Genomic DNA, 24,285 nt, shown 5'->3' with positions numbered 1-24,285 from the left:
TATCAGAGTCTCAACCCTAATCAGACTCAACGTGCCTCTTGTTTTATAATATGTACGTGGTGGTGCCACCTTTACTGAAGTAACATTTTTAGATAATATATCTTATCTCCACACATAATTTTTAAAATTTTAACTTGATTTGGGGACACTGCTCATCACTGAAAGAACAAGAATCACTCTGAGACCACCCTATCCCTTTGGAATTTCCTCCCCTAAATATTTCTCCCCATTTCCTGGTCTCCGCTTTTTCTTGACTGCCAGATCCTTTTTGAGGTACAGATGATTATACCTCAAAATGGCAGAAACAGAATCAACATATTCCCCTTCTTCCAGAGTCACCAATTTAAATTAAAAGCATAAACAGAGATAAGATTTCGCTAACATCACTAATTGCATTTTAGTATTCAATTTGTTCTTGGAGGATTAAACCCACTCTCAATATATATTCATTATGTGTGTTTCTCTGTGGCTTATTATGTCCTTACATTCCTATGCTTCAGAAAGTTAAAAAGGCTGTTTCAGTTCCATTTTTAATCCCCAACTATTAATTTTCTAAAGAGGAGTTTTTAATATAAATTATGGATTTGAATAACAAAGAGTTGCTAACAATTTTCAGTTGCATTCACAGTTTATGAATTTTTCTTACCTTCATAAAAATCATAGGTACACATCGTATGTCCAATGAGCGTTGGGAAGTTGGGTATTCCTTTGCTACAGTTAAATAATTCCTCAGCCAGTTCCTTGTCAAGTTCAGTACTTCGGGTGACAATGTTATCCAAGATTACCTGTTCAAACCGAGGCTTGAAGAAAGAATCTACAGCTGTATCTGTTATTACAACAGACCCCGGTGTGATCCCTGTAGTATGGGAATAAATAAATGGTTACCAAAGAATGTCACTTACAGTTTACTTTTGACACATAGTATGTAATTAGTTCTGCCAACACTAATTAATGCTAGTGGCTAATGATTCTCCTTATTTTCATCTTTTAAATTATTTTCTTTTTCAAATGCAATTAAATAACAACATTCAGTATAAGCATTTACATTTGCTGTCTTTCCACATTCACATTTACAATGTGATGGGGTTTAGATTTCAAGACAAACATGACTCTTGGACATGCAAATTAGTATTGGCCTTCGGGCTCAAATTTGAATAAATTAGGTCAGGAACAAACTAAATGAGCCTGCCAGCAAGTAGCTTTCATAAAGTGATGTGACTACTTGATATTTAATCTTCTCTGCAGCTCCTTGATTACTATAATTTCTTTGCATCTCTATCTTCTCTTCCTTCTGATTCTCCTCACGTCCGTTCTCTTCTCTCCTCTCTGGCCCCATGTAAATTAGGCCTCTTGGCTGACCTTCCAGTGCTGCAAAGTCTGGCTTGCTCATGGGACTCAGTAACTCAAGTCACAGGGACTTGAGAAACCATTTTCTGCCAACTGTTATTCTCCCTGCCTGGAATGCTCTCTTGTCCTCCCCAACAACTTTTCGTCAGACTGACACGGACTCATTCTTCAGGCATCAGCTTAAGTCACTTCCTCCAAATGGTATGAATCCATGGAGGAGAAAAAAATTAAAAGGAGACACAGATAGATTACATTAAATTTCTCGAGGCCCAGCTTTTGACCTAGTTTTGACCCATTCCGATTTCTGTTTAGAGCCAAAATAAGGGGACATATAATGATAGTGCCCTAGACTCTTTCTGTTCTAACTTTAATCACATTTTTTGTAATTATTCATTTGTTTCTCTATTGCTCTGATGAAACATAAGCTCCATTAAGGCAAGAGCATTGTCTGTTCACTGTTGTCTCCCCAGGTCTAGCAATATGCCTATTACATTATAGGTACTCAATAAAAATTTGTTGAATGAAAGAGTGCTTCCATAGAGTTATAATGCTGCAGAGATCAGCAAACTACAATTCATGGGCCAATTCCAGCCTGTCTTTGTAAGTAAAGTTTTATTTACTTATAACCACATTCATTCATTTACATATTGTCTATGGTTGCTTCCATACTATCATAACGGAGTTGAGAAGTTGCAACAGAAACCATAAGACCTGCAAAGCCTAAAACAGTTACTATCTGGCCCTTTACAGAGAAAGCTTATCAAACCCTGCCATTGAGGACAGCCATATCTTCTGGGTTTTTATAAATTCCAATATTGGTCAATGTGACGTTAACCAATCCAGCCAGGGACCCACGGTGAACTCTGATGATAGAGCGTTGGTGGGTTAATACTTTTTAAACAAATCAAATAAGTGGATCCTTGAATTATTCACAATATTCTAAGAATACGAAAATGATTGAGAAAGAAATTGAAAATGTGGGCATCAAAAATGATGCTATTCACATGCCATCCTAATATTTAGAACATTTATATCCTGATTAAAGTCTTTCAAAGGCCAAAATAAGGGCATCCAGGAGGATGCCTAATGTAACAATGATTGCTAACATTCTCCTCTTTCAGGATGGACATCCACGAATGTCCTTTTTTTCTATCTCATATGGAAAAATAAAGTCTTGGCTGGACTTTATTCATGCACCACAGCTGTGGAGAGGGGCTAATCTTTTTGAACATGTCTGTTTCTACTGAAGCACGGCTCAGCTCTCTGTGGCTCTGTGATAGTGGACAAGTCACTTCTCTAGTTTTTTGTTTGAGGATTTTTGAGGTCACTTTTTGCTCCAAAAATATGTAGTTCTAAGACCAAAATCTCGGCTTTTTTTTTCTAATTCCCAGTCAGTCCTGTCATTCTGTCAACCAAGCTCTTTCAGTTACAATGCTCTGTCTGTATTCGCAGTTGATGACAGTAAAATCACTCCCTCACAAGATCTGCTCCTAAAGAAAAGGTTGAAAAAGAAGGAGGTTTCCTCAGAACCTTATCTCAGCTCAGTGTGGAAGCACAAACAAGGCCCCTGACCAGCTGCCTGACCAGCCAAGGAAGAAGGGAGGAGGGGAAGCTGTGGGGAAACTTTAGGAAGCATTTCTTGGCCCTTCCCTAAAGACTGATCTCCTCTGGTGTGTTGTAAGGAAAAAATCCAGCCAAGAAAGGGGATGTAATTGCAGACTTGAGCTAAAAGCAACATTTTCCTAAGAACTATGAAGTCTGCTGACATAGCTAACAAACAAGGGAAATATTAGTGGTGATTTTTTTACGTGAAAATACTTATTTCTGTCACTTAAAAATTTCTACACCTCAAAATTTCTGTAACCCTCAAAACTTACTCTTATCCTCAAAACATATTTCCTAGTAATTCTACTTGTCTCCTTAAGAACACCTAAGTTCATCTAGGCAATAGGCAGTGGGATCTCTCCCTCCAGGTTTCCATGGAGAAAAAAGAGGAAGATAGAAAAGAAATATTTCTCTAAATTACTTTTAATGTCCTTAAGCTAAGCCTCCTGACACTTCTTAGCCCATCTGGTTTTCTACTAGGCTCTGAGTATGTTTCTATATTTTGGCAGCTACTCTGTATGGAACAGTCACTTGGACTTTATAGTAGAAATCAAACCATCTCACCTATTCCCCCTGATGTGCCAATTCTGATAATGGTAATGTCACAGCACTGGGCGTGGTGCAGTAATTTGATGAGTTCATGAAGCATGATAGAAATGGAAGGAATGCCCATACCATGCTGTTGAGAAAAAAAGAGAAGGTCATTCATTATACATCTCGCAAACCGATACAGGCACAGGACATATTTTCTTTCTTCATTACAAGTTACCAGCCCTTAGATAAATTTACATAATGATCACGACTTGCTCAAAGCCAAGGAAGACGTAAAGCAGCTCTAACTGACGCCTACATGACATGCTGATCGACATGTTCATCTCTGAGGATCCGAGAGAGGCATCTCCCTGCCAGTTACACTGAGTTCAGCCTTCATGGTCAAGAGCAGAAGGTGGCAGTGGCATGGTGTACCCGTGTGTCAGGGCAGTGCCATTTTTCATCTCTCCACTGGCCTCTTTATAGTGAGCCTTTGAAATAGAGCTTTTTCAAGACTGACTTGATTTTGAGGAAATATAAATTTGGTTTCCATGTCATCAGTTCCTTTCCACCTTACTAAATGAAATAGTAAATCCATGTCATTGCTCTCATGTCGCCTCATTCATTCATTGTGAGCTCTGAAAGGTACAAGGGTAGAGATGTAGGTTACAGCCATGCCTAACAGTTCAGAGCATATACTGAACGTGCAGGCAAGGTTAAGTTGCTGTAGATCATGACCATAACCTCGATTTTCCTCAGCATTTGGAACAGTAGAATCAATGTCACCAGAAAAGGAGTCAACATGGATTAGAGGATTTAGCAACTCCTAGTTGTTATAATATGTTCTAATAATTCTCCAGAAATATCCTCCATGCTGGAATTTGTAGTAGCTGGAGCTAAGTTTAGAATCGGTGGTTATTTAATTCCTAACATAAATTAGAAAGTCAAATGTGTTCTTCAACTTTGCTCTCTGGCATAAAGACTTTGTGTGCAGAAAAAATTAGATGATGCCTGTCACTAATTCTCTCATCAGCAAATCTGGAAAACCATTGTCGTTGTGACCACGATGTTCTCACCTGAGTTCCCTCCTTCTCACCATCACAAATATTAAACAATGAAAACTTTGAACCTCTGGGTTCCCCATTTTGCCTCCCATTGAACACACCTTGACTTTCAAATGTATTTCAAGTCTCTTGGAGACATGAATCAAACCCGTATTAATGTATACGTCTGAGATTAACAAGTTTGGGCTTTGGCATTGACTCTGCCACTAACGAGTAAACTAAATCTCAATTTCCTCAACTGTAAATTAGGAGAACAAATCATTATTTGATCTATTAGATTCTCTCTATACGAGATATTTGATATATTTATAATATTCACTTACTATGTGACATGGTAATAAAATGACAACCGGGTTTGTGTGTTTCTGCTAAAGGCCCTATCTCCTCTCTCTCTCTTTCTCTGTCTCTTTGTCTCTCTCTCTCTCTCTCTCTGTGTCACACACACACACACACACACACACACACACACTCAGTTGCTGGAGAGGAAGAATTTTCAAAGAAGGGGCCCAAATCGGAAATCCACTGTCTGCTTAGTGAGGCCCATTTCTAATTAGCTGACCTCTTGGCCTAATACATATTTCAGCTCTTTTTTCCCTGACAAGACAACAGGATCTGTCTACTGCTGCTTTGATATCTTACTCTTATGTTTAACTGCTTGTTTATGATAGTTTCACATTTTTATAAACCTTACATTTTTGTCCTTACCCATTTATTGTGCAAAAAATTGACAAACAGTTGTAGCCTAAAAGTCAGCAAAAATTAGTAAGACAAAATTTGCCAAGATCAAAGGTTATTCAGTTTCCTTCTAATGTAGATATTCTATGATTATCGAATGAGGAAAATTAATAAATGGGCTCAAGCCCAAAGCAAGTTTCAGGCATCTTTAACCCAGAAGGAAGATCAACTGAGCTGTGCCCCTTACAAGGGCTGCAGCATCCAGATATGCGATGGTGTAGAGCTATTATTTCAGAATACAATTCTGAGGAAGATATAAACTTAGAAAGACAAGCTTGGTGCACAGGCACATACACCCTGAGTTCAAGAAGGAAGTGGTTTATATATTCCCTAAAACTGCAAATTATTCCATTTTCATTTCGTCTTAGGACACTGTGTGTGTCCAGACCTGTTAACATATTCTAAATACATGAGTAATTCACAAGAGCTCTGGAAATGCATTAACAGCTTTTCAGCTAGCTTATTATAGTGTTAAATGGCACTCTTTGGTAATCCTGAAAATTGACCCCTGTGTGCTTAAAGCTCAACATTCCCAAAGCTGGAAAAGGGATAAAGGAGAGAAAATTACTGGTGGTTTAATCAGTTACAAACTAAAGAGAGGAAGTGCGCTTTGAGTTTTTTTTTCCCCTAACTTGAATCGCTAAGTGATAATTAATAAACTAAACTACAGTAACACTGAATACTATGTTCTGCCCCTAGGACTTTTTCCAATAATGAATGTTACACCTGGAAATTTAATTTAGTTGTGTGAGAGGGCAAAGCTGGAGCAGAAACAGAACTCCTTGATTCAGAAGTTCCCTCTTTTTCTGTGAGCTTGTGATGACTGACTACCTGAAGTGCAGTCACTGAGTACTTACGCTGATGGAGAGCACGGGACCAATTTTGTACATACAGTATCTGTCTGTCCCAGCACAGATGTCCTTTATGTGCTCTCCACTTTCCTCCAATCCAAGCTCCTTACGCATAAACAATGCAAACGCTTTCATTCTGTTGGGGCTCCCCCCAACGCAGACAAACTGTTAAAATAAAAAAAAAAAAACAGTTTCTTGCATTAATAACTAGGATAAAAACCAAGGATCGGTTTTCAACTTTAGTGTTTTTATTTCATTTTTCTGTAATTTATTTAAGAGTATGTGTAGATATTATGGGTTATGTTGATGAGTTAACTGATTTGCACCGTTAACCTATAAATAAGGCAACCAGACACAAAGTTTGATGTACATAATTAGTAAAGAAAAAGATCATTACGAAAATCAAAGTAAGTGTTGCTCTTATTCAGGTCAGTGTTTCCTGGTGTTTTACTTCACATCGAACATCAACCAGCCTCTTAAGTTGATATCTGCAGCTTATAGTTCGGCATTAACAGGCTAAATGTTTAGTATGTCAATACCTAGGACATGGAATATAAATAACATGAGAACAAAAGAACTATGAGATTTAGATATATTTTCTCATTCCACGTCCCCAATCCTAAGTTTTTATTGTAAAATGTGCTATATTAAAATAAAGCTTTAAAAAAAAAAAAATCACATCAAGACATTCCCAACTTCTCCTTAAGAAGAAATTCTCATGGAACAAGCTTTATTGTAGACTGAAATTTTCACTACGGTATTTCATCAACTCCAATAATATGTTTTTGATTTTGTTTTGTTCACATTTTAACATCTCTGAAATTATAATAGGTGATGCAGTCAAGAGTGTCAAACTTAATAAAATATGTGTTTGCAGATATTTTTGTACAAATAAAACTTGTTTAAATCCAGTAAGAAAAAGACAGTTGGTGGTGGCTGACTGATGTGGGAATCATTAGGCAGAGGATCAGAAGGATTGCTGGCAAGGTCCGTTACAGGAATAAAGAATATCTGTCTAAGAAAATGCCTAACTGAGATTGTAGAGTAGGCACCTCCATTCACAAATGACTTACTGTGACTCGGGCTGTCGGATTACATGATGCATTCTGTTTCCATGTAGCAATAATTCCTATGTCACACTCATTTTCTCTCATGAGATGTAATTATCCTTTTATCTAGCCCCTCTGCTTTTCTTCAGCCCTCATTATTGTCTTTTCTGTGGCTTCTGATGAGTTTCCCTGATGGGGCTTAAAGTTGATAATAACCTGGAATGGAAGTTAGCCATAAAGGCGGGGTAGCAAAGAGAGTAAGACCATGGCCTAAGGAAAGTTTTTAAATTGTTATTGATTATTCATGAAATTTTTCCCTATGTTGGTATGGACAAGTAAGACATAGCTCAAGATCTAAGTACAAAGAGATTTTTTTGTTTGTTTTGTTTTATATTTTCAAAAGACAGTAGTTTGAAAATAACTTCTTCATTCGGTACATACAGTGAATGTAAATTACAACTTTTCAGATTGACCATAAAATCGAAACAGATGTTAGAATAGCTTGCAGTTTGAATTCTTCTTTGAACTCTAGATATTGCTGTAATCAAGAGGAATTTCCAAATGTTTTTGGTGACTTAAAGATGATAGGTATAGACAGAAGCATTTTTATTCTTGAAGCCCTACTCCTAAATCAGACTTACTAAATATCACCTCTAGACACAATTTCAAGTCTGGCTGCTTTAATGAGAAGTAACATGGCTGAAGACCACCAACCAACACTGACCTTAAGTGACACTTACTGTGATTTATGTCCCAAACAAATTTATAATTTGTCCAATTTATATCAAAGAAGATAAAAGTATATTGGGAAGGAGTCTAAAACATTACAAAAACATATTAAGGACTTTGCCATAGATAGCCAGAATTGAGTTACTTACAAATATGCCTACTGTCTTAAAAGACTTAACTCTGCTGTGCTTTATTAACCTGGTCCTATTGCAGTTCACGCATTTTGTATGTTAACAAAGGAGTACAAACACTTAAAAAATGTATATTACAGAGTGTTATAAGGTAAAGTTTTTTCATGTTACTTGAACTTTCTAGTGAGAGATTGGAGGGTATCAGTTGGTAATTTTATAAAAGATGTATTTGGTTGTCAAGTTTGAGTAGATAACTTCTAAAGCTCTTCCACTGTATTTTTTAATTGCTTGATTCATTCCAGCTAGTATGACAAAGTCTGATTAGCTGTTTATCAAAGCCGTTTCCCCTTTTTTGGGAGCACACAACTAAACTCAAGTTCCTAGCCTCCTGTCCAAGTAGATGAGGCCACATGCCTGTGTTCCAGTTACTAGAATGTGAGCAGAAATGATGGGTGCCCCTTCTAATCCTAGCCCATAGAAATTTCCCATTGGTGATCCTACAGATTGTTTTCTCCTGTCTGCTGGATAGATGTTGACACTCAGAAAAACTTTGCAAGCCACTCCTTGAAGGTGATAGAGCACCAAGGTGGGTTCCTGAATCACACTGGAAGAAAGTACGCATAAACTGGTAACACCCACTTTGTACTCAATGTAAGTAAGAAATAAATTTACTTGTGTTAAGCCACTGATATTTTGCAGTACCAGCTAGCAAAACCTTTTAAAATATAGTAAGTAAAAAAAACAAAGGAAATAAGATTGATTGTCAGCATCTTTAAGGTCTAAATTTTACACATCCAGAGTTCTCCTTTCCTTTGAAAATAGTGCTGTTAGTAATGATGATTATCTCTATGAAGACGAGGTTGAGTTTTCAGGTACTGATGGATTATGTCCTCTCTTCTTAACTAGGATCGCTGCCCTAGGATTTAAAGGAGTCAAGAAACTGAACCTAGCATGTTTTCATTTAAAGCTAAGAATGTGGCTGAAAGAAGGCAAGTTTCTGAGAAAAGCATCTGTAAATATAAATCAAACTTTACCTGCTGTCTCTAGAGGATTCTGGTATGGGTTAAACAGCCAGTCTGATTATTTGGAACTACATTATCTACTTCCCAGTCTACACACACACACACACACACACACACACACACACACACACACGTACACACACATGTACTTTTGCTTGCTAGTCATCAAAATGGCCCGGTCAATAGAGTTGCTCTCTGGTGGGACAAAATGGATTCTAAATCAGAGCATGTCTTTTTATTCAAAAGAGAATCTACTGAAGGGGTCCACACCAGGTGGATGGTGAGTTTATAAGGCTGGATAGAGGTTATGACAGAATGTGAAAATAAGTGCTGATGAAAATCTAGTCGGGTAGAGAATTTATGGCCTGATTCCTGGGATTGTAACAACAATGAGACAACCGTGTGTGTGTGTGTGTGTGTGTGTGTGTGTGAAGAGAGGTGTGAGAGTCCCATTATTTTCATGTCTGAAACAAAGCTTTCCATTCCAATGATTTCCCAAAAACTAACAGAGTACAAAATGTAGTGCTTATTGTCTTTCAACTAAAGAAAGAACTATTATGCTTTTCATCAGAGAAGCCTAAGGTTTAAGTCCAATTCTTTCACTTACTAGCTGTGTTATGACTATTACAGATATAGATATATAGATAAACATATATAGAGAGATATATGTACAGATACATAGATATAGGGCTATGACATATTTATAACAATACATTTATAACATATGTTACAAATATGTATAGATACATATATTATAGCTACATGTATGTTTGAGCTTCAGTTTTCTCATCTGTACAATGGAGACAATAACAACGACTTTAGCTGCTATGGGTTTAGAATGATATACATATGCCTAACACAGACATATGCCTAACCAGAGTCAGATACATGGAAAGCTCTCCATAAATGGTAGAGAAAAGACAGGTACCTAGACATGTAGATAATAGAAACGTTCCATCTCAAAAACATATCCTGAGTCTTTCTAGTTTAATTAGATGTGCACCTTAGTTTATTAATTATGAGGTGTCTTTTAGTTAATCTCCAAATAAAGGTCCTGGGAAAATCATCGTGAGACATGAACCTCAAATCTAATATTATTTTAATTCAAGTAAAGTCTGGTTGATGATTATCGTAATAGCCTTGATCAATGACTCTGGGAACATAAACATCAGAAACAGTAGTAGGGAGAGAGGTTACATTGAACGTAAATATGGAGAAAGGCTACTAAAATAGAGGTCCCCAGCTCCTAGGCCACAGACAGGTACTGGTCAGTGGCCTGTTAGGAACGAGGCTGCACAACAGGAGGTGAGCAGCAGGCAAGCACGCTGAGCTTCATCTGGTTTTGCAGCCGCTCCCCAGCGCTGGCATCACCACCTCAGCTCCATCTCAGCTCATCAGGCATTAGATTCTCATAGGAGCACCGGTCCTTGGTGCCAAAAAGGTTAGGGACTGCTGCATTAAAAGACAAGGAGCAGCAGACTGGAGTGGGGTAATGGGTATGTCAAATCAGGACACAACCTTAGGCATTGTGCCCTGGGAGAGATGGGAGGGGGAGGAAGCAATTTAGCTCCTTCCTTTCTCCTTCTCCTTCTCCTCCTTCTCGCCTTCTTTCCTTCTTCATCCCCTTTCTTCAGTTCCCCCTCTCAATTAATGAACTGTTCTCAGTTATTATGACTCCAAGCGCAGTGGGTAAGAACCCTAGAAATTGGACTTGAAATAATGTGATCCAATTTCTATCTCTGCCACTGTCTGTTGTAACTTGTTAACTTCCTTTGACTTCTTTGAACTTAATTTCTTTGTTTTATGTAGGAAATGAACATCTGTTAAACCCACCTAAGAGGGCTAACATAAAGATTAGATGAGATACTGTATATGAGATTTGCTTTGTTTGTTTGTTTTTGTAATTGCTAAAAAAGTGAATAAAAGTCAGATGAAAACTGTACAATTCTCTTTTGATGAGAATCTGAATAAGTAAAGTCCTTTTGAAAAACAAAAATTATTTTAAAAGTTTATTCCCTTTGACCACTGCAATGAATCATCCTAAGTAAATAGACTTAAATGTGAAAAATATTTAGGTGTGAAAATAATCCATTTTAGTGGTTTTTATAATAGAAAATACTTTAATATAAAAGTAGACTATATAATGTATGGCACAGCCACTTGACATCCATAAATAATGTATCAAAGAAAATGTCATAATATGGGGAAATGTTAGTGACATAAAGTTAAGTACAAAATGCAGGATGCAAAGTTTTGTAATTCCAACTATTTTAAAATTTATTAAAGGAGATTAAAAGAAAAGAAAATAGGCTGATGTCTATGTTTAGATGAGGGTTTTTTAGATGTATTTTTAAAAATCATTGTTCTCTAATATTTTTCCAGTTTAAATGATGAATATGAACTGCTTTTATAATTAATATATATAAGATAAAATAAATATAGAGAAGTAAATTTTTCTAGTATTATTCCATAAACACTTTTCTCATAATATTTCTTATGAAATAAAAATCTTAATAATATGAAATATTGAATACTGGTTATTTTCAAAAAGTAGAATAAGGTAGCATTGTTAATTTTGTTGAGTTAATGTTATGATTTAATAAAATGTGAATTAGTGAGGTTCGAATATAAATGTAGATGTTAAACAGTGAAGTGAATCACAATGAATTGTCAACACTCAACTCTATTGTGAATAAAATTGTATTTACCTCTAGGGACCAGAGCAGCCAAATAATCATGTTTGTATTAGATTTAGTTTGGGAGCCTTTATGTCTTGTTGGAGAGGAAATGATTGTTCATGATGAACAGATTCTAAATTGTTTCAGAGAATGAACATGCCTTCAGATCCTATTGGGACCTCTGACATTTTGCTAGCTGAATGGGTAAAGTTTATATTGGGGGAAAATACGAAGCAATATCAGCAGAGGAGACGCAATTGTTTTTCTTAAAGTTAGAAATATTTTTACCTTTACATCCCCAAACATTGCTGGTAGATTGTGTGTTTTTGTTCCTAAATCCAAGTGATAGAGAATGTCTTCATCCATAGAATCCAGGTAAGGATTTTTAACATGAACAAACCTTTTTCTGGAAAAAATAATATGAAAAAAGTATAAAAGAATTTAGAGAGAAAGCACGCACAAGAAAAAGATATCAGTCTACATCAATGATAATCACTAGCCCAAATTGGATACAAACCTTCATTTAGGATTAAATACTTTGTCAAGAAGCAATACAGTATAATAATAATAATAGCAACAACAACAACAACTAACATTTTTTGTGCACATAGGCATAGCCTTATGCATGAAAGCGCACAATGCCATACAAATTGCATATAATAAATACAATACCTCATTTAATCCCATAATACTCCCATAGCAATGAAAGCAATACTAAACAATCCAATTTACAAATGAAGAAGCCAAGGTATACAGAAACTGAGAAACTTGTACAAGATTTTACAACCAGTGGATTACAGAATAGTCATTTCTATCCAGTTCTGTGCTGCCCTCGTGGTCATTTTCTTTCTTTGCATGGGTGGCTGTGTAATATAAGCTACTGGGCTCTGTAGTCAGATTGCCTGGGTTCCACTACTAGTTCAACCATATATATACTAACTAATTCTGCAATCTTGGGTAAGTTGCTTTATCTTTATTCTTTAGTTTCCTAGTCTGTAAAATGAGTATAGTAAAAATAATAACTGCTTTGCAAGATCGCCCTGAGACCTAAATGAGCCTAGCCAGGCCACCATCGTTTCTCTCTCTTGGTAAAATAATGCGGGACATAGAATGCAAGACAGTGAGCTGACTGCTGCTATAAGAATGACCTATATTCAATCTAATTCATATTTATGAAGCCCATCATTCACAGCCTTTGGTTATTTGTGTAAAGATTATATACTTTAATTATTAGTGATAACAAATTATCTGCCCCATAACACATTGGGTCAAGTCATCTTTGCCAAGAACCATGTGGGACTTCTTTCCTATAACTTCCTTCCATCTCCCACTAAATAACTCTAAACATTTTAACAAAATCCTTTTGTTTTTCTATATCTCCAGTGATCTTCAACAATTATAATCACCAAGGAGCTTTTAGAAAAACACTGGTGCTTTGCCCCAATGAATTTAGAATCCGAAAGTTTTTTTAAAGCTTCCCACATGATGTGATGTACGGCCAAAATTGAGAACCCCGTTAGGCCTTTGTTCCTGAAACATCCTTCCCCTTTCCCTCTATTTTTCACTTATTAGAATCCTACTCATTTTCCAAGGTCAAAATGAAATATCATCTCCTCCATGAAGATTTTCCAAGCATCTTTTCTCCAGTCAGTATGAATTCCTGCCTCCCCTTTCCCCGACTCTACACTATGCACCTAAAGCATTTATTTCATTCTAAGGCTGATAGATAGCATTTCATATGTTAATTTTCTGTCTCCCCAGAAAAATTGTGAATTCTCTCATGCAAGCTGTCTCATATATCTTGTTTTAATCCCCAAGTCTTAACAAATTCTATTTGTTGAATTAAATTTAACTGTTCAGGAAGTGGAACACTATACTATTAACTTTCTCCTCAAAAACATTTAGGGTAACAGATTCTTAATTAGTTAGTAGATCATAGCTGGTTTCAAAAATAAAGTTTTCCACGATGTTAGTACACTTTACTACTTCAGAACAAGCCTCAGAGCATCACAGCAAAAGGATTCCTCCTTCCTTATGGAGAAAGGTGAGAGGATGTACCCATGCTCCCTTGTTAGAATAAGTGTGATCAATGAGCTAGCAGCATCACCAGGAAATGGAAACTCTCAGGCCCACTCTAGACCTACTAAATCACAATCTGCCTTTTAATCAACTCTTATGTGATTTCGTGCACATTAAAGTTTGAGAAACACTGCTATTTACTTTCTCTTCCAGCTTCCCTTACACTTTCTGTTTAATTCTGTCAAACTGCTTTTACTCAGGAGATTTTTTCTTTGATTCCCAACTGAATCTATAAATCCTTACTCCAGAAAAGAATGTCATTCATCTACTCCAGTGATTCCAAACTTTAACTGCATATCGGAATCACCTGAGGGTGTTTTTAAAGGTACTGAAAACTGGGCCCCATCCCTAGAAATTCTGGTTTAGTTGGTCATGGAGATATGGGCCTTGGTATTTTAAAAATTTGATGTACTCCACCTTTCCTATCTTTAAGAAGAAATTCTCAAACCATTAATCATAATACTCCTATTAATTAATTAGGAGATATTCTTTAATTTTCCTTGATGGTCTGTCCCAATAACTGATGATTCTTTGGTCAGAATATTTTGGGGCATATCTGTTGAAGATTCGTATCCCTTTGGGCTGGTTCATCAAGAAACATTTCTAAGATGGTCACACTATCAGTTACCAAAGAAAAGACTAGTTTGGAGTATTATGCCAAATTCATCCCAGTATGAATCTGGCAATTGTAATACTTTGATCTTTTCAAAATATAATTTTTACTAAATAGACTTGCATTGTTTCCTTCCTTAACCTCATTTTGCATTTTCTTTCCTTTTCTTAAAATGCGGGACAAAGATGAGGTTGGGAATAAAGTCTTTTAGCACACCATGACAAGTTACCCAGCAGAGTTAGTACTGAATACTGGTAACCAAAGAAAAGTATTGGCTGAAAAGAGGTCTTTCCATTTTAACATTACCTTCGTCTTCATAATTTTTCCTTTCCTCTCTCCTTGGCTTCCCTGAAGAAATGAACATGGTAGGAGGCTACCTCTCTTTGGGATGAGCAAATGAACATTTTCTGAAATGCTGACATGATGGAGGCACTAAGCAAGACATTTCATACAAGTCACGAATCAGAGGGAACATGCAAAAGTTCCTAAAGCCTCCTGAAGATTAATGCTCTATTATGTTCTGTGAACCTGGGGCAAGAATTGAAGCTAAATTTGCAGACAGCTTTGGAAGATTTATGTCTACCCCTGAGATGAATAACATACATGGTATTTTAGAAGTGAATTCTCTGTAAAGTCTATCACAAAGCATATGAAATCACTTCATAATATGCTGCAACACAGTTAAATCTCCCTTAGGCACTGGGAGGCCCCTTTAATTATTTCTCAGATATTTCAGCCCATGGTCCTGGAATTAAAGGCTGAACACCAAGCTGAACTTTGAATATGTTCACTCATGCAGGTTGGTTAAACTTTTGCATGTATTTTTTTTTTTTTGCTTCACTTATTTTTAAATTGAGATATAATTGGCATATTGCCCTTCTATCTTAAATGAGCCAAATTCCCCCAAGAACCAAGGAATGAAAACATTATTGAGAAGAAAATCTGTATTGTTTTTATTTTGTTTTGTATTATGAGCTGTTCCAACTATGTCATCTCTAAACCTAAGAAATTTATGTAACTGTATAGGTCTACTGAACATTTAATATAAAATCCAAAGAACATCCATGTGATCAAAACAAATAAAAAAAAACAAAACCAAAATTACTTACCCAACATATGTATTCCTGTCAGATGTCATGGATTTATTGGAAGCAGGTAAAATCGAAGCCATACTTTGTACTGTGTGGATAGTCACTCTTAAGTAAATGTCAGCAAAGAAATATATAGTGATTTGCTATTAAATTATAGATCAATCATAATAGTTCAGCTCCAAGTTAGAATGACACCTTCCCTTAAAACTTTTGTTTTCTTCTGAAATTGCTAATGGAAATTTTCTCTTAGCATTCTAAACTCCCATACCAATTCAAAAAATATCCTCCTCGATATGGCCTTTTATACTGTAGTCCAGCTCTCAGAGCAACACTTCCTCAAGAAGATAGGCTCCCTTCGAAGGTGTGGCATCCTATCTCTCTGACCAGGTTGGTTAGCTTGTTAACTGTTGATCAGTATACCTTTCCCTTCTGGCCTTGATCCCAGTGTGGGTCTGGTGTAGCACACCAACTTATTTACTTTGGGATGACTGTATATGGGCCCAAGTCCTCTTCTGGTTTCCAAAATGATTCCAATAATGTGTCTGGTACACGTGAGAACTTTCAGTTCCCAAACATTTCATTTTTACCCCTCACAAACTTGTTTTCATACTTTGTGTTCACAAGTAAGAAAAACATACAAAGTCACGACCTCAGAATGCCTCTTCATTCGAACTTTACCCATTCAAATTCACACAGAAGGTCTACTAATTAAACAAAATCTGTTTTCTAGGGCTTCATTAAGCTAACCCCTAGGCTGCCTGTAAAACCCAGTGAAGCAGGTGTTAGAGGTTAATACAAGTAGAATAACAGAATAAGGCCTAATATTTTCAGAAAATGGAGTTTCTCTTTTTTTAAAAAAATCCATAAATTCACTACTTTTGCTGCTGCTTCTCACTTTACACTTTTGGGATGGAAAATCTAGAAGACTTTAAAGAACTTCATCCTGTTCTTTTTTCTTTAGCTCCCATGGCAATCAACTGAAGTTGTATGATGGTGACAGTTTGAAGAACATTAATCTCATGGCTTGCAAGCAAACCAGAGCTTCAAATGTTCGTAAATGCTCAAACAGCAGCATATACAAGACATTTCATAATGTGCATGAATTTCTCTGCAAGAATGTGCATCACAGTGAGGAATAAAATGCCCATATCTTAACTGAGGTCTCCGTTTTAGGAGATACTCCTCTTCCTGGTGATGGTCACTTTGGACGAATGCCTCAAATTCCATGCTGGCCTCCTTCAATTCATCTTGGCTAGGTAGCAAAGTTTACAGAATGAGAAAGAAGAATAGGGAACTAATGTAGCACTCCAACTCTTGCAACTGCTACCACCAATTAGACTTTTGTAACTTTGCTCAAAATTATCCAAAAATCTCCAAGGAAACTGATCTTGGAAAAGGTAATGACAACTTTGAGGCAAAATAAGCCTATACATGTGTGTTGTTCGTGTAATTTGGAAGAGCAATTCCTGTTTGTAGAGTGCAATAATATATATTAAATGTATTTCTTGCACCCCACCTCAGAGTGATCTACCTGCTGCCCTTTCTCCACCACCACTGGTAATGTTGAGACTCAACATGCCTACCACCCACCAGAAGGGGCTTCATACTTTTGTTTGGTATTCCATGCTGTATCTCTCAATTTATTTTTAGGGTGTAATGAGGAGGACTGCAGAATACTAGTTTGGCATTTACCTCTGGCTCTGACAGGTGAAAGTGTTAGCTAATTAGATAAGTGTTAAATAATTAATTACTCCAGCGAATTAATTAGACGAATTGACATGTCTGTTTCCAGTGCAAATTCTGTCAGCCAATGATCTTGATCACAAATAGTGCCAGGTAACAGCAGCAAAGATTTATAGGCTCTATAGAACAACTCCCCAGGAAATTACGGCAGGAGGTCATCATTTGGGTGAAGTGAAGAATAGTTTTACAGATCCTATGAAAGTATAGTACTAATTAATGTCTTCTGAGTAGTCTAAAATTATTTTCCCTAGTTTTCAATCTTTTCAAGGCTCAATCCTATTCTTATAGTAGGTTGTAGCTCATCAATTTCTTTCTTATTGACTGTATTGCAAAAGATTAGTCACCTGAGTGGAAATGGAAAAATGTCTCGTTTTAGAAAGCATGAGATGCAGGAGTGCATCTGGCAAACACAGGCCCCGACACTGGGCATTTGGCAATACAAGGCCATGTGCCAGGCAGAGCCCTACAACTCAGCACAGCCTTGAGAACAGTAAGGCCTGCATTGACTTCTCTAAATCCATGCTCCACAGTATCTGGCTTAAGACAAAACACATCACTTCCTCCACAGTGCCAGCATTTTCATATTCATGCCTCCATGACAATTTTCTATCTGGATAATTTTGCCTCTGAACCTCTACTACGGAAGAAGAGTAATCAGAGTCCTGGTGTGCAACGGGGTGGCATTTGGGTCTCTCTCCAGTTTGCATGCTTTCTGTTGAATCCATGAGGTTTACTCATGTAAACATAGAACAATACCTACCCCCTAAAACAGCTCCTGTTGCTCTGGGGAGGGCCATAGCTAGGAATGTGGGGCTCCCAGATCCTTGCTCTAAGGGGCTGGTCATATACCTCATGCCAGGCCACTGCGTTAAATTCTGAGAACACAAAGAGAATGAGACAAATGGCATCTGCCCTAAAGGAATTTACACTCTACTGGGTAGGAGCGATGAATAGTAAGAAATATGGCAGGTGCTATGAAACTCAGAGAACAGGCCCCAAACCCAGACTGGGAGATACAGGGGACTTCTGGAAGGATGAGATGCCTGCATTGAATCTTGAGTAAAGATATAGTCCAGAAAAATATTGTGGAGGGTAAGGGAAGGTGAATATGAAAGCCCTGTGCTTCTGGCCCAGGGACCATGTGTAAAATGCACATAGGTGACAGAAAAAGTGTCACATTTAGGGAACTATTAGCAGCTCTGTGTGGTTTTACTTCCACATATTTGCACCAGAACATCTCAGACAGGGCCTTATTGGCTCTCAGCTTCTGAGATTTCTGCTATATTGAAAAATAAAGAAAGACTAACACAGAGTAACACTAGTTATAACACACATTTAGTCCAGAACAGTCTGTTTCATGGTAAATGAAGATTCTACGTGGGAGATGTCACACATCATACCGTAAGTGTTTATTAAGCACCTCCTATATACTTCATGCTCAAAGTTGCATAACGATGTAAGAAAATGGTCCTTGTTTTTCTGGCAACCTCCAATGAAAAGGACTAAAGTTACAACTGCCCTGTCTGCTTTGGTGGCCTTTCTTACTGGGACTCTGACTCCCACAATGTCACCAATGCTTAAGTTTCTTGTTCCCCAGTGGCTGACCGTAACTGACACCAGTGCCTCAGGGAGTCAACAGAGCCCTCTGAGGAGCCAGTGAAAGTCATCAGTGCCTTGAGCGCTTTGGTCAACAGAAGCACTGGGATTTAAAAACTTGGCTTCTGAATATGCTTGTCTTCAATTTTTAGAATGTTTCTATTTTTAAAGATGTTTGAGAAGATGAAATGTAAGGCACAGAATATCAAACAAAAATTCAAGAAAATCTACTTTACTGGAAATAAAGCATGATATTTTAAATCAGTAGCAGTAAGAAATAAAATTAAGTACTTTTCTCTAACTTCAAAATAATAGCTTTCAACTTGGAATGGAAATCTGAAGGACAAGAAAAAATAATTGAAAGAATAAGAAGAAAAGTGTCGGTAACAATAGTGATGAGTTCAGCATTTCGCAGGCCAGGCTTTGGACTACCTCATTCAATCCTCACAACAGCTCTGTGAAATGGGTATTGTTATTTCATCAATTTTTAGATGAGGAAATTAGAACCCAGAAAGGTTTGACAAGGTGCCTGATTCTATAATGAACCAAAACCAGAATTCAGATCTAGGGCTGCCCAGCTAAAAAGCCATGGGATAGTCCAGTCATAATGTTGATTTTAAAATTATCTCATTGCCAAATTTTAATTGATCTTTAAAATGTGCCCAAACACACTTTAATTTATAGTTTACCTCATCTCAAGCTTACCACTTTCCGATGATTTTATCCAAAAAGCTGGATCCAATTCAATACCCTGACTGTAGCAAGTGCTGCTGGTTCCCAAATGGTCCCTGAAAAGGGAATCAAAAGGCACTTAGGAGAGAGGATCCTAACTGCCTGTGGCTCACCTATTCTCACCCCTTCATGCCTTAGAGATTAAAGCCCACGTTTGTTTTTCAGCACCAGATGAAAGTGCCCCAACTGGAATGTGAAGTACACTGGAAATCAGTTGAAAAGAAGCTCTGTAACCTCATACTGAAATGAGAGGAGGGGCTATTTTCTTTAGGACTCAAAGAAGGTTCAGTCCTAACCTCTAACAAAAAACCGAAGTTATTACTGCTGCTGCCCAAGAGGACTCAGATGGGAAAATAATGCTAATACATTGTAGAGGTGGTGAATTCCAGGCCCAGAAAGTCATGAAATTTCAAAGCTGACTGATTCTAATTTGGGTTTAGCTGAGGAACAGGGAACAGCGTGTTTTATGATACTCTCTTAACGCTACTAAGTGCAACACATTGAGTTAAACATTAATTTTTTCTAAAGAAGTAGAAAGGCTTGAGTACAAAATCATGGTTACATTCACATTTCGGTTAATGCCTCACCCCAGGAAGGTCATGAGTTTTTGAAAACGTGATTCCTTTGAACACTTCACCTTGGCTTTGAATTTCATTTTCCGCTGTGATGATTGTTGGTATTCCTCTGAGTATTTTATGTTAGTCGGTATTCTTTAAATTTTTAATTATGAAATATTTCGAATATATAGAAATGTGCAACTATAACAGATGCCCATGGAGTTAACACACAAATTTAACAACTGCTAACATTTTGCCATATTTAACACAGACCTTTTTTTAGTTTTAATTCCATTTGTCCTCATTGTACACTTGAAGATGATGACAGTCACCATCCACATAAAGCTATAGATGTAGGGAGGGAAATCAATCTTTTACTTCCTATCTCTTCAGTTCTGAAGCTACTGCTGACAGAGCCTGTTGCTTTTGAGGTTTTGCTAATTGGGCCTAAAGTTAATTTAAAATTTTTGTTCAATGGTACTATTGCTTTCAGAACAGTTCTGATTACTGTAGTTATTTTTCTTTTGCTCAAGGTCATACTTTCTGACTAAATAAACTATTTCAGTGTATCTTGGCACTTCTGTTTAAATCTTTTCCTATTTCTCTTTAAAACAATTTTTTAAATCTTTCAATTACAGTTGACATACAATACTATATTAATTTCAGGTATACAGTATAGTGGTTAAACATTTCTATGCCTCCAATAAGTCTAATGCCCACCTGATGCCATACATAGTATTACAATATTATTGACTATATTCCCTAGGCTGTAATTTACATCCCTGTGACTGTTTTGTTATATAACACAGACTTTCTCATTTAAAAAAAAAAAAAAAGAATTCATTAAAACCTTCCTTGCCTTTAGATTACTTTTGCTTTCTCCTCAGAGGTAACCTGTACCCTGAAGTTGGTGGGTATCTTTCTGGAGCACATTTTAAAACTTTCATTTATAAGTATGTACTTAGTATGAACTTATAACTACATGAGCAGGTTCCAAGGTCCCAGCATGGGTTCCAGGTCCAACTTCCATCTCCCACAGGCCAGGACCATGAATGTGCACTCTGCAAAACCCTAGCCGCCTTGGCATAAGGGTCTATTCTAAGGTCGATCCTCACTGAGCCATTATGACATCAGCTACTGAGCTGACATTCTTCATTACTGAAATTTAGTATTATCTCTCTCATTTCCTAAAGTTCACTTGTGTTAACTTTTACACAATAGTCCTTTTGTTTATTTTAGAAGGGGTGTCCATGGGACTCAGTATTCCATGTTGCTTGCACAAGCTTTGTTTGATAAAGATAATACTGTAAAAACTAGAGGAGTTTTTGAATTGAGTCGGCCCTCAGGCAAAAGAGAAACATAGTTCATTATGAAGAACATGGTATAGGGCATAAGTTTTCCTTTAAAATAGCCTTGATTTTTGTTAAGACTAAAAGTAGCCTCTCTCTGTTAAGCACTAAAAAATTGCTATAAGCAGTTTTTGGATTTATGATCATGTTTTTCCAACATTAGCATTTTACACAATTCTGCTATATTCTGTAATTTACTTGATGAGAGTGTGTCTATGCCTTTATTTTTCTGGTAAAGCTTGATTTTTATGTCTCAAACTCATTTGACGTGCAACAACACTACAAATCACCATTTAGAATAGTACACAGCATAGCATGCTACACTTTGTAACATTAAATTTTATTTGAAAATATTTTAAAATAAATTTCTTTAAATGAATACTTTAAAAATGTTACATGTAGTTTTCTAAGCAATAACCTGAGTTACTAGACATCTTTCGTCTCCTCTTGTGAGAACCTGACTCTTTCTCCTTTGTTGGGGTGAGGAAAGTGTCAGGGGAACAAAGAACAGTGATGTCCCAATCTTAATTCTAATCCTCTACTTTTTTCTTTAATCCTGTCTTCATTCCCATACCAATGAGAACATAGTCTGGTGAATAAAATGCAGAGGCTGAGATTTCAGTAAAAGTGTCACAATTCTGTTTCAAAGTAGGAAATGAATTTTTGCAAAGTTTGGCAAGTTTTGATTTGAGTTGAACTAGCTTGGAAAGAGAACTATGGCTTTAATAAGCTTGAAGAGAGTAGAGCATCAAGATTTATAAAAATAAACCAACAATATACCAAATTATTCATTATCCTTAGTATAATCAGTGTATGAATAAATGGACAGTCATTGTATTCAGAGAAAAGCCATACTCTTGGCTCTGTAAGCAGAAAGAAAGAGTAAGCACAATTCTATCACAGAATATGGATGCTGTTTTGTTTCAGAATGGTAGACTAACAAATTACATCTACAAAGGCAATATGGTGTACTAAAAAGATAATTCTTTTTAAGCCAAATGAACCTATACATCATTGGGAAAGCTCACTATCTTTCCAAGCTTTGCTTTTTGTGTGTGCGTGTGTGTGTTTTTTCCTAGTAAAGTGAAAATAATAGTAATTACCATGCAGGAGTATTGGGAAGATAAAATGAGAACATATATATTAAATACCTGGTTTATAAGCACATAATAAAGGATGGCAATTATTATCTTAACCCCATTTATTATCTTATTATTTTAACATACTTTCTAAAAAATTATGGAACATGCAAATAGAGAAATGTGAAACGGAATCCAAAGCTCTTAGTCGAATAAGAAAGCTTTGAAAAGAAGATTCTAAGAGAGCTGCAGTGCTAAGGCCAAGTGTGTTTACGTAGCTGTGTTGTCTCTAAGCAAGTCTCTGCTCCATAGGGTAGGACCTTAAACGCAGAAGGTGATTACACTGAACGGCCTGGATGTCTCTGTGCAAATAGCGCCTGGCAGACAGCAAATTGATTCCTGTGATATGTTTCACTGAATGCAGTTAGCTTTCCATTTATCCACACTAATTATATGAAGGAACAACGAATCAGGCAGTATGTAGCTCACCCTTCTCTCAGTGACTCTGACACATTCTAACTCATTTGGCCTTTTTCTGCTAGAAGCACACTCATCATTGGAGTGTACACACAGTGGCAGGTAGGGGAGAAAATATTGGAAAAGATTTTTCTAAACTCTTTTTCTTAAAATATACATGGATTCTGGATATATATTCAAAGGAAATAAAGTCAGTATTTGGAAGAGACATCTGTACTCCCATGTTCTTTACAGCATTATTCATAATAGCCCAAATATGAGAACAACCTAAATGTCTGGTAACAGATGAATGAATAAAGAAAATGTGGCATATACATACAATGGAATATTATTCAGCCTTTAAAAAGAAGAAAATTCTGCCATTTGGAACAGCATAGATAAATGAAACTGAAGAAAATTATGCCAAGTGTAATAAGCCAGGCACAGAAAGACAAATACTATAGGATCTCATTTATATATAGAATCTAAAATAGTTAAACTCATGGAAGCAGAGAGTAGAATGGTGGTTGCCAGGAAAGAGAGTCAAAAATGGGGAGATGTTGGTCAAGGGGTACAAAATTTCAATTATAAAAAATGAATAAGTTCTGGAGAGCAGACATACAGCAATATAACTATAGTTAACAATACTGCATTGTATACTCAAAATTTGTCAAGAGGGTAAATCTTAAGTGTTCTCACCACTAAACAGAAAATGAAAGCTAGATAGAAAATAGTAATTATGTGAGGTGATAGGTATGTTAATTAGCTTTATTATGGTGATTATTTCATACTGTACATGTATATTAAAACATCAAGTTGTATACCTTAAATAGCTACAATTTTTATTTGTCAATTATACCTCAGAAAAGCTCGGGGGGTGGGAGGAAGAATGAAGTCTTATAAACCCGTACCTGTACCAAAAAGTGCCCTCTTTCTTGAAGACGTGTAGAATTTCTAACTTCATCTTAGTGTAAAATCATGTAACTGTTGTCAGTGTAAACAACATCATGCTCTTTTATAATCTTAAAAATAAAATACAATATATGTGGGAGAAATGTACAAGTGGGGGAAATAACTGAGTGAAATAGAAAGGATTCAGCATGATTTAATTGCCTTTTTATTTGTCTGGTTCCCGTGTATAACGATGATAGGTGCTTCAGGTATATGATCTTGTTTCCTCTTCACGACCACCTTATACTACAGATATTTCCATTTTACAAGGATGTTAGTCCGTTTGCCCCCAGGACA

The 24,285-nt window shown here is 36.6% G+C and overlaps 1 protein-coding gene across 1 annotated transcript in view; it reads right to left on the bottom strand.

Moving 5' to 3' along the window:
* The window catches only part of UPP2 (uridine phosphorylase 2), a 29,295-nt gene extending 13,415 nt beyond the window's left edge, over positions 1–15,880 (bottom strand). The window contains exons 1-5 of the mRNA XM_039855434.1: positions 15,544–15,880; positions 12,031–12,148; positions 6,140–6,298; positions 3,517–3,631; positions 647–856 (exon numbers count right to left, since the gene is read on the bottom strand). Of these exons, the coding sequence (XP_039711368.1) occupies positions 647–856; positions 3,517–3,631; positions 6,140–6,298; positions 12,031–12,148; positions 15,544–15,605 (664 nt within the window). The 5' untranslated portion in view covers positions 15,606–15,880. The remainder of the gene's footprint in view (positions 1–646; positions 857–3,516; positions 3,632–6,139; positions 6,299–12,030; positions 12,149–15,543) is intronic.
* Positions 15,881–24,285: the final 8,405 nt, after the last annotated feature.

This window comes from Pteropus medius, unplaced genomic scaffold (assembly GCF_902729225.1).
Source record: "Pteropus medius unplaced genomic scaffold, Ma_sr-lr_union100, whole genome shotgun sequence".
Lineage (NCBI taxonomy): Eukaryota > Metazoa > Chordata > Mammalia > Chiroptera > Pteropodidae > Pteropus > Pteropus medius.
The sequence above is the reverse complement of the archived record's forward strand: the minus strand, read 5'-3'. Positions and strand labels throughout refer to the sequence as shown.